This window comes from Pangasianodon hypophthalmus, chromosome 8 (genome assembly GCF_027358585.1).
Source record: "Pangasianodon hypophthalmus isolate fPanHyp1 chromosome 8, fPanHyp1.pri, whole genome shotgun sequence".
NCBI lineage: Eukaryota > Metazoa > Chordata > Actinopteri > Siluriformes > Pangasiidae > Pangasianodon > Pangasianodon hypophthalmus.
In genome coordinates this window covers 2,555,192-2,566,212 of record NC_069717.1, presented here as the reverse complement: position 1 = coordinate 2,566,212, position 11,021 = coordinate 2,555,192, and the positions used below count along the sequence as shown (strand labels likewise).

Here is an 11,021-nt window from a genome sequence, read left to right as displayed (position 1 = left end):
TCTCTCTCTCTGTCTCTTTCTGTCTCGCTCAGTTCAGTTCAGGTCAGTCTCTCTCCCACTTTCGATCTCTGTCCCTCTTATTGTCTATCTGTGTCCTTCCTTCTATCTTTCTTGCTGTCTATCTCCCTCGCTGTTCATGTCTCTGTATGTCTCTGTGTCACTCTCTGTCCCTCTCAACCTCTCTCTCTTTCTCTCTCTCTCTCTCTCTCTCTCTCTCTCTCGAGTAAAGACGAAAGCTGTTTGCCTTTGTGTTTCTGTCAAGATAAAATTTCTGTGGTTGATGGGGGCGTGAGAAACATGGCACTGTGTCCCTCTCTGTCTCACTCTTCCTGTCTTTCTCTCCATCTCTGTCTTTTCCTTTCTCTCTCCCTGCGTATCTGTCTGTCTGTCTGTCTGTCTGTCTCTCATTCTCTCTCTCCTTCTCTCTCTCTCAGTCTTTATCTCTACCTGTCTCTCTCTCCACGTCTCTCTCTCTGTGTAAATATGACATATGAATATAACATTCCTCAGTTCGCCTTTTTTAGTAATGTCATCTGCGCTGTCTTTTGTGTGTGCGTGCGTGTGTATTTGTGTGTGTGCGTGCGTGTGTGTGTGTGTGCACATACGTCTGTGCACGTACGTGTGATGTAACTACATGTGTGTGAATGCTGTAGTCATGTTTACATTCCTTGCGCAGTAGCACGCCGTCCCTGCGTCTCCCCCGAGTCCCTCCATCCAGGGACAAACCGTTCCCAGTTTTCCGATTCGATCCGATGGAGATTCGAGCTCTGTGATACAAGCCGACGCTCGATACTGATCCGATTCCTGCCGATATCAATCCAACACCTTTCATCCATCACTGCTTGTGTTTCATCTCTTTATCACTGAGCAACAGATGGAGAGAGATGAAAGGAGAGATTAAGCAAGAAGAGTGTGTGTGTGTGTGTGTGTGTGTGTGTGTGTGTGTGTGTGTGGAAATGTGTGGAAGTGTGTGGAAGTTATGTGCAAGCTCAAAAACATTCCTGTATAGGAGCCCGCATACCACACACAAACACATACGCATGCACACGCACACACACACATGCGCACACACACAGACGCACACACACATAAATGGCAGGTTATAATATGTAAATGCTTTGTGAGAGCGGAATCTACCACTTGTTGATAAAACTGGGTGTGTGTCTGTACACACACACACACACACTGGCAACGTGTGGAAATGCATGTGTTCAGACAGGTGTGTGTGTGTGTGTGTGTGTGTGTGTGAGAGAGAGAGAGAGAGAGAGACTTTCTTTGTTACTTTCTCTCTCTGTAGTACAATATTACCAGGGCAGGTTTAATACAGCAGTAATAACAACATTAATAACAATTAAGAATAAAAAAATAAAGTGATGGATAAAAAAAAATTAACAGTAAAAAAAACAGTAAATACATCAATAATGACAACAGTGTGTGTGTGTGTGTGTGTGTGTTGAGGGGGGTTGAGTGTGGAGTATCATACCTCTCAGGCAGTGACGTTGCTAAATACTTTGTGATGAAGTTTAGAATCTGGAAAATTTCTTGTGTGTTTTCACAGTAAACTGCATCTGTCTGTCTCTCTCTCTCTGTCTCTCTCTCTCTGTCTCTCTCTCTCTGTCTCTCTGTCTCGCTCTCTCCGTATATCTCTCTCTCTGTCTCTCTGTCTGTATATTTCTGTCTTTCTCTCTGTCTGTCTCTCTCTGTCTATCTCTCTCTCTCCGTATATCTCTCTCTCTGTCTGTATATTTCTGTCTCTCTCTCTGTCTGTTTCTCTCTCTGTCTCTCTCTCTCTGTATAACTCTCTCTCTGTATATCTCTCTCTGTCTCTCTCTGTCTCTCTCTCTGTCTATTTCTGTCTCACTGTCTGTCTCTATATCTGATTCTTTGTATGTCTTTATCGCTGTATGTCTCTTCATATCTCTCTCTCTGTCTGTCTCTCTCTCTCCGTATATCTCTCTCTCTGTCTCTCTCTCTCTCTGTCTCTCTCTCTGTCTATTTCTGTCTCTCTGTCTGTCTCTATATCTGTCTCTTTGTATGTCTTTATCACTGTATGTCTCTTCATATCTCTCTCTGTGTCTGTCTGACTGTCTGTCTCTCTGTCTGTCTCTCTCTGTAGATGAGTACAGGACAAAAGGGGTGGAGGAGGTGAAGTACATGCGTGGAGAGGAAGACCGAGTGAATGCACGCAACCAGGTGAACCTGGTGAGACACTCTCACACACACACACACACACACACACACACACACACACACACAGATGGATGTAGATAATGAGCCACTTGTGTAGCAGTTCTCCAACAGCATCAGCTGTGTGTGTGTGTGTGTATGTGTGTGTGTGTGTGTGTGTGTGTACGTGTACAGGAATGTATTCCGCTCCCTTGGGAAAACAAAAGCACACTTCTGTCCATTACTGCTGTTTAAGGAGTGTGTGTGTGTGTGTGTGTGTGTGTGTGTGTGTGTGTGTGTAGCAGGTTGAGACTCTGTGCGGACGTGTTTGGAATGTAGGAGTGGGATGAGCTTCTTTAATTCAAAACACACACACACGAGCACACACATACAAAAACACACGCATTACCACATACCTCCATATTGTGACACATTCCAAATCTGACACGCTCCAATTCAGCTCTGCTCATTAGCATGAATTTAGGGTGTGTGTGTGTGATATTGGGGTCTAAATCTGTGTATGTGTGTGTGTGTTTCAGGAGAAGAGTTCAGCACAGAACAAAGCAAAGCTGCACAAAGAGGTGCCAGGAGCCAACGCCAACAGGGCCAAGTGAGTGTGTGTGTGTGTGTGTGTGTGTGTGCGCATGTGTGTGTGAGAGAGAGAGAGAGAGAGAAAGTGTATAATCCTGCATTCACACCAATCAGTGACTTAGGAGCGTTCTCAGGAGCCCAGGAACACTAGGTGCATTTTATCAGGAAGAATCAGGGCTAATTTTAGTTCCTGGTTTGCCGTTCCAGAAATCGATTTAGTTCCTTCTCCAAATTATGTACTTGTTGGGGCGGAGCTTTGCCATACTGAGAGTTTCTGATTGGTCAAACACACAGAATAACAAGCCCTTTAAGCTAATAAGAAATGACTAATGTTTATTTCATGTTGAAAAAAATACTTCTGCAGAGGTTCAAGAACATTTTGAGGAACTAAACATTTCAGAGTCTCCTAACTTATTAAGTTAGGACACGAGTTCCTGTTTCCACCACGCCGCAGGAACTTATATAATCAGAAGTGACGCAAGCGGTGTGATAATTTCATCACGTCTGCAGCACAGCAGCACGGAAAACACGGAGGAAGTCGAGTCTGAGGTTTTTGTTTTGTTTTGTTACGTGAGTAATCTAATCGATTAAAAGTGACCAGTTGCACAAAACACAGTGGCATAACACTGGAAACGAGCAAAATCCACTTCTGCATTGTTGCCACATGCTGTGGAAATGTTCTGCCTCACAGATCGACGAGTTGATTTAGTAATCCGTTTGTTAACTAAACACAGCTTTTTTTAAAACAGTGATTAGATGTCTGGTCATTCTGTGAAGTCAGTTTTTTACCAAACACTAACATTGTGTACAAAATATAAATAAAATATAGCTACAAGCAGCGATTGGCGGGTCCAAGCACCAAGGGTGCATCAGTGACTGTTTCATGAGCCAGTGTTAGCATGTGGATATTAAACATGTCAGCCACATTGCATGATGTACAGCGCAATTATGTTACACTTCCTGTGACATGTTAATTGATTACCTCGCCATGGCAACACTGTTTAAGATATCACAAATTTCCTTCACAATTTAGCATCATAGATATCGTTACATCATGCTGAGCAAATTTGATTTGATCTGGAGAGTCCTCTAAGAGGAGTATGAAACGTCTTTTTATAAGCCGCACTTCCTGTTGTTAGCTGGTTTAGCTATGGCAAAGACTCAGTGTTGGTATGTGTATGTGATTAAACTCCATTATTGAACATAAATATGAACTTTGAGCCACATTACATGATGTACATTAGAATTAGGCCACACTTCCTGTTTGTACAGCATAACATGTTAATTTATTCCCTCACTATGACAACTTTAAGATATCAAAAAAAAATCCTTCACTGCTTAACATCATGGACATCTTGTCATCATGCTGACAAAATTTAGTTTGAATCTGATCAGTCCCTTAGGAGGAGTATTTAAAAGTCAAAAGGCACAAAATTCAAAATGGCTAACTTCCTGTTGAGTGGAGTTAATGGATGTGATTTTAGAATTTGTCTGTCTTAAAAAAAAAACATAAACCTACCAAATATGGTGCATGTTGGTGAAACTGGATGCCCATAAATTAATTTAAAAAATCAAATGTGGCACTGTTGAGCCTCTAAGCCACGCCCAGATCCAAGCTTTTTGACCATTTCTGATGTTTGTGCCAAGGTTTATGAGTTTGCAAACAAGTCAAGCACCTCAAAAAAAGCTGAAAACAAGACGTTCTTTCACACACTTGGTGCTTGGACCCTAATAAATAAAAAGAGTTCAGAATCTATGGCCCAGGAACTAAACTAGTTTCTGGTTCCTCGGGTGGAAACGCAAAACGCAGCCCAACTGGCAAAGCGCTGTTGTAGTTACACAGGTGGCAAGTCAGAACCTTTACAGGAGTGTGTTCTGTACACGGTTCTGCACAAGGCACGCCACCTGTGACAATGACAAAAATAAACCTAAAGTGAGAAATTGCACTTCATACATGTGTGTGAGCTGCTGTACTGCAATAAAGAACACAGTCTCAGCCTCAGATTCGGTATCAGGCGCCTGCATGCTTCGCTTTCGCCATGCGGTTAAATGATGGAACCCTTGCAGCGGATATTTTACGTAACAGCCCTTGAGTCTTAAATAGATCATTTTCATTATTGATGGATATTAAGTTACTATGAAATATTTCTGTACTTCGTAGTCTGTATTTTATTACAAATAAATACAGCGATTAAAATAAATTTAACTTGACTTTTAAAAAGTGTTAAAAAGTATTATGTTTCATTTGAGACATAGATCAGATGGAAATTGGTGACAGTGGGGATGTTATGGAATTTTTTAGAGGAATTTTTTGTGTACTTTATGAAAGCCTTGTGAATATTTTATCATTGTGATTAGCATCATCGACATCATAATCATCACTATTATTATTATTTTAATTCTTATTTTACATGAATATTATTATTATTGTTTTATTTTATTTTATTTTATAGATGTGTGTGTATGTGAGAGAGAGAAATAAATTTCTGCAAGATGGATGGAAAGAAAATGTGTCTTTATTCTGTGCTTGTTGTAATGGAAAATTCTTGTGTCACGTCCCTTCTCCGCCCTCTTGCTCTCTCTCTCTCTCTCTCTCTCTCTCTCTCAGTATTCATACGTCAGAGAGTCAGCAGGAGTTCTTCAGAATGCTGGATGAGAAGATTGAGAAGGTGAGGGAGGGATGAAAGGATAGAGGGATGGAGGGATGGATGATGAAAATACAGGAGGGGGGAGGAGGGGAAGGGCTTGTCTTTGGGGTTTCGAGATTTAAAGGGCCGGCACACTGTTGGTTCATCCTCCCAGAGAACTCCGTGTTATGTGGGTTCACATGGAAAATGATGACCGTGTCGGAAATGATCTGTCCTCTTATCTGTGTGTTTTTTTTCCCTTCCTCCTTAACCCTGTGACTTTATCTGTCCATCTCTGCCTCCATCCTTACATCTGGCGGTTTCCCTCTTGGGAATCTCAGTGGCGTGTAATTGTTTTTGGTCGAGAGGGAGCTAGACATATGTACAAAACAAAAACACTGGAAGGGCCACTCTGTTATTCATATACACTTTTCTAGCACTAGCGTGTCATGAGTTGTTTATATTGCCAGGGAGACACTGATGTCAATCATTATGTGATCTGACACGCCCACACAGTTCTTGTGCCTTTCTGTTATAATTAAATTATAGATATGGATATATATTTCTTGACTCTACCACTGGTAAATGTGTATTTAATGACATATCTTTTTGGTAATCTTAGAAAGATTAGCATTTGAAACTGTGTTGCTAACTTTATAACTTTATTATATATAATATTAAATGTACAGAAATGCTATAAAATAAACATACATTTGTTCTTGGGACCCAAAATGGTTTTTTTGTGTGGACAGTAAAAATTAGTTTCTGAAAATGCTGATGTTGCAGCGTAAACTATTTGCCCTCTTCCGCATACCTGAGCTCACAGAAGGCCACGATTGGCTAGCGGAGCGGCTGCTCCTGAATCCACCACTCCAACACGACACACTTCACACTGAGAGAGAAGATTTTGGAGACTTTGTGTACAAGTGTAACCTTGATAGTAGTTCTTCTGTACCACTCAATACGCAGCTCTTAGCGTTATTCCTGAGGTGTTTGATATAACGGGTTATGATGTACGATCACTGGGCTCATGTGCTCATGTGAGCGTTTTCGAATCATTTTTGCGCTTTGTGTGCCCTGAAATATTTTTTTAAAAAATGCTGTTCATGTGAATGGGATTTTTATGGCTTTTCCCCTTTTCTTTTCATAAGTGTGTACAGGTAGGTGGAGTCTCGGATATGATATAATGCTGTTGTAAAAAAAATGCTGTTATTAGTCACGGAAAATAATTGTAAGTAGTTTGATGATGTAACTTCTCTAAGCTTTAAGAGATTTTAGTCATAAAAACGTTTAACGTGATTTTTGGGAGTAATTCTGGGAGACTTACGAGTCAGATTTTGATGAGAACTGCTTCTCTGATTGTAACATCTCTCTTTCTCTCTCTCTCTCTCTCTCTCTCTCTCTTATTGTCTTTCTCTCTTCTTCTATCTCTTCTCTTTCTCACTGTCTTTCTCTCCCTTTCACGGTCTCTTACTCTCCCTCTCTCGCTGTCTCTGTTTCTCTCTCTCTCTGTCTCTCAATCTGTCTCTCTGTCTCTCTCTCTCTCTGTCTCTCAATCTGTCTCTCTCTCTGTCTCTCTCTCTGTCTCTCAATCTGTCTCTCTGTCTCTGTCTCTCAATCTGTCTCTCTCTTTCTCTCAATCTGTCTCTCTCTCTCTCTGTCTCTCAATCTGTCTCTCTCTCTCTCTCTCTCTCTCTCTCTCTCTGTCTCTCAATCTGTCTCTCTCTCTCTGTCTCTCAATCTGTCTCTGTCTCTCTGTCTCTAGGGACGAGACTACTGTTGGGAGGAAGAGCGAGCGAGAGAGAATGAGAGAAAAATAGAGAGAACATTCCCTTCTATGGAGTGAATTCAAATCAGTGTTTTGTCTATAACTGTTCAGATTGGAAGAGTGTTCGTGCGTGCATGCATGCATGCATGCATGCATGTCTGTGAGTGTGTGAGTGTGTGAGCGTGTGTGTGAGAGAAACTAAAAGCGAGTGTAAGCCTGCGAACGGGAATTTCCCTTGAGAACTATAACTCCTCCCCCCGCCCACTCTCCTCCTGCTTCCATCTACGGTGGAAGAACGAAATGGACATTTTGATCGACATCTGTTTGAATGACCAATCTACTGAGGATTTAACTCCGCCCCTCTGCACCTCCTGCTACAACCTGATTGGTTGGTTATGGATGCACAACTTCCTCCTCGACTGTGAGAGACAATGAGAAGACAGGATGAAAAGGGGAAAAGGATGTTTTTGTGCCCTCGGGCAGAAAACATGGGATGAAAGGACGTAACACAGAAGTGTGTGTGTGTGTGTGTGTGTGTGTGTGTGTGTGTGTGTGTGTGCTTGATCTGTAAAGAAAAACAGAAGAGATATTTTAATAAGAGAGATATGAGGGATGGAAAGTTTTGAACTCCTGCCTTTTGAAGGACATTTTTTTTTTTTTAATTTGTGGAGTTTTCATTTCATTTATTATTTTTTTGTTGTTGTTGTTTTTTTATTGTTGTTGTTTTTTGGTTTTTTGGCTCATATCATAGCACAGTGCCCCCTTCAGACTAAAGATGTAATGGGCAGGGCCGCACTGACCCCATACACACCCTTCACACACACATCAAAACATATTACATATCAAATCACTTTATGTTCACTGAGCCCTGACATAGACACACTGACTGTAGAGTTCCCTGCTTACACTCCTTCCTAACCACACACACACACACACACACACACACACAGGCTACATGCTAATTCTGACTTTAACCACACTTGCCGTTTGTCTGAAGGTCGGAATCCACTAGCAAGAACTTTCCCGATTACACAAAACTGAGTATCGGCCCGGTATCTGACGTCACACCACCCTGCTGTTGAGTTCTCAAACCTAATTGGTCAGAAAGTGTTGATTAATTTTCTGTAACAGCAGCTCTTACAATAGTGCTGCTGCAAATCACAGGTTTATATTAATGCGCTCGTTCTAATACGTCATCGTTTCTATAGTAACAGCTCATTCGCAGGGACTCGTACGACGGACAATCTGCATAATCTAAAGCTAATAATAAGCATTAAGAAAACATGTAATAATGATATGAAGAAGGGTTGTCCAAGGATGCTTTTATTTAGGAAGGAGTCTCCAGTGTCAGCGCTTCATCAGGCTACAGTCAGGACGTTTTCAGAGTTTACGCTTTGCTGTTTCTCGGTAAAATGACCGAATTAGATTTTTCTGCATACGATCCCTTAAAGAAATCCATCGTCACCTAGGAATAGAGCACTGATGCTCAGTATCGCATGGATAATTAAAAAAAAAAAGTGAGTAGTTTGCTTCTAGTAAATTATATTTCTCAAATATACACCATCGTTCTTTGCTAATATACACTAATATCAAATCAGCATGCTGGTATTGAGTAAAAACAGTATAGCACGATGGTTTTCAAACCTTTTGTAGTCTCTTTAATTGTAAAATAAATTCCACGGACCCCCTCAGTATGGATTTATTTCATGAACATTGTTTACATTTTTTTAAGTAATATTTTTTGGAGCTGTAGAACTTTCAATTCCTGAACTTTCCACTGATAGAACACATGAGGTCCGTGTTGACTTTAGTGCTTGGCCCCTTAAATAGAGTAACTTTGATCATGTGGATTGTGATTTCCACCACAGTAACAAAATAAAAACATCACAGACCCCCTGGCTATGCTTCACAAGAACCACAGGTACAGAGGATAAAGCAGAACACACAGAGGAGTGTATTAACTGACACAAAAACCATGTCTTAGGCTCATTAATAGTAATGAATTACTGAGCAAACTATCAGATTTTAATTATTAATAAATAAAACAGTCAGTAGTCGACACAGACCTTTGCGCCTGACTGTACACGATGTCTGTCCTGACACCGAGATCTCATTCAGAATGCAGTAAGTAGATGTGTGGTGTCCTGTGAAAAGCCATTACATGCTCAAATTTTACTTTCCTCAACTGAAATATGTTGCTATTTTGTATAAATCCCATCACCCGAGGTAAAAGTCACTGACGGCGTTTAAACCCGAGCGTCATCGTCGTCTCTTCGCGCCACTAATCTCTGTTCACGCTAACTTCGATGGGGAAATAATCACTTGTTCATTCATTTACTGTCCTGTTGTCTAAATGTCTTTTTATTCGGTCGTTTAAGCATTTTAAAACTTTGTCCGCGGTCATCTTTACAGAGAGCGTAAGTGCTCTTCTCTGTTTTGATGATGATGTGATGATGCGAAGGAGCATGGCGGACATTTTGACAGCTGATATCTGATTTCAAAATTGAGGTCTGTGCACATAGCTATTTAAAAACCTGGTCAAATTGAGGAAATCACACTTCGCTAGCGAGGTTTTAGACATCTTTAGGCAGACTGACTCACTGGCTTCTTACACAACATGGTCTTCGCAGGTAGATGCCAAAGCAGACTAACATATACATATATATATATATATAGTTGGAGTATGTTATTGGCTGTTTTTTCAGAATTTTTCAGCCGCAGTGATGGGATTTCCCAGACCACCACACAAATATATCAGTATGAGAGATGAGATAGAAAGTGTTTGTCTGTGAGTGATCCAGAGAAAAGCCCCGTCCCCTGTCGTCTCTCTCTGTCAGTCAGGAAGAGATTTTTTTTTTTAAATTATTATTATTATTTTTATTATTATTTTTTTTTAACCTCCAAAGGTGAGTTTCGGTGGTGTTTCCCAAACTGGTGTTTTCCAGGTTGGGTGAATTTCCACCTCTTCAGCTGTTTTTAATCATACAGATCTGTGAAAAGGTGGATGTTTTTCCCCACAGAGTAAATATAAACAAAATTTACAGAAAATGTACAATTTGGGGTCGCGTTCAGAAAACATTGACTTTTAAAAGGTGGGGAAAATGCCAATCTGGCAACCAGTGTCCAGTAGCCTGTCCTCTGTTTTATGGTAGCCTGAAACACACACACACACACACACACACACACACACACACACACACAGAGGGTGCTGTGTACAAACTCCAGCAGTGTAAGAGGTGGTGAGGTGACAGTGCGGACTCTGTCCTGCTCCTGCTTCTGTTCTCTTTATTCCTGAATCTGCTCCTTTTTTGGGAATGATGTTATTTTCCAATAATTTTTCTATTAAATATGAAAAATAAAGAACTGTTTTTTCTGTGTGATTGATTTCTCTCTCTCTCTCTCTCTCTCTCTCTCTCTCTTCTCTTTGTCTCTCCCTGTTTGTCTCTCTCTTTGTCTTTGTCTTTTTCTCTTCTCATCTCCCTCTTTCTGTCTCACTCTATCTCTCTATCTCCTTGTCCCTCTTTCAATGTCTTGGTCTCTATTCTGTCTCTCTGTCTCAATCTATCTCTGTATTTCTCTCTGTTTTCCCTTCTCTGTCTCTTTATCTCTTTCTGTCTCTCACTTTCCTTCACTGCTTCTCTCTATCTCCTTCTCCCTCTTCTTCTGTCTCTGTCTCTTTCTGTCTGTTTTTATTTCTCTGTCTCACAATAGATCCCTTTGTTTGTCTCTCCCTATTTTTCAGTTTCTCTCTGTCACTCTTTATCTGTCTCTCTTTGTGTCCGTTTCTCTTTTTATCTGTTTCTCTCTCTATCTTCTTTTGGTGTCTCTCTCTCCTTTTCTATGTCTCTCTCTCACTCTCTGTGTGGGTT

General features: G+C 40.9%; 1 protein-coding gene across 2 annotated transcripts in view; it reads left to right on the top strand.

Annotated features, from left to right (window-relative positions):
* Nucleotides 1–10,515, top strand: part of zgc:92140 (uncharacterized protein LOC447854 homolog) — a 39,789-nt gene extending 29,274 nt beyond the window's left edge. The window contains exons 3-6 of one of the 2 annotated variants that reach the window (XM_034306713.2): nt 2,117–2,193; nt 2,706–2,776; nt 5,366–5,426; nt 7,150–10,515. In XM_034306713.2, coding sequence (XP_034162604.1) covers nt 2,117–2,193; nt 2,706–2,776; nt 5,366–5,426; nt 7,150–7,230 — 290 coding nt within the window. In that variant the 3' untranslated portion in view covers nt 7,231–10,515. Of the gene's footprint in view, nt 1–2,116; nt 2,203–2,705; nt 2,777–5,365; nt 5,427–7,149 lie in introns of both variants that reach the window. The other variant, XM_034306712.2, reaches the window with a different exon arrangement.
* The last annotated feature ends 506 nt before the right edge of the window (nt 10,516–11,021 follow it).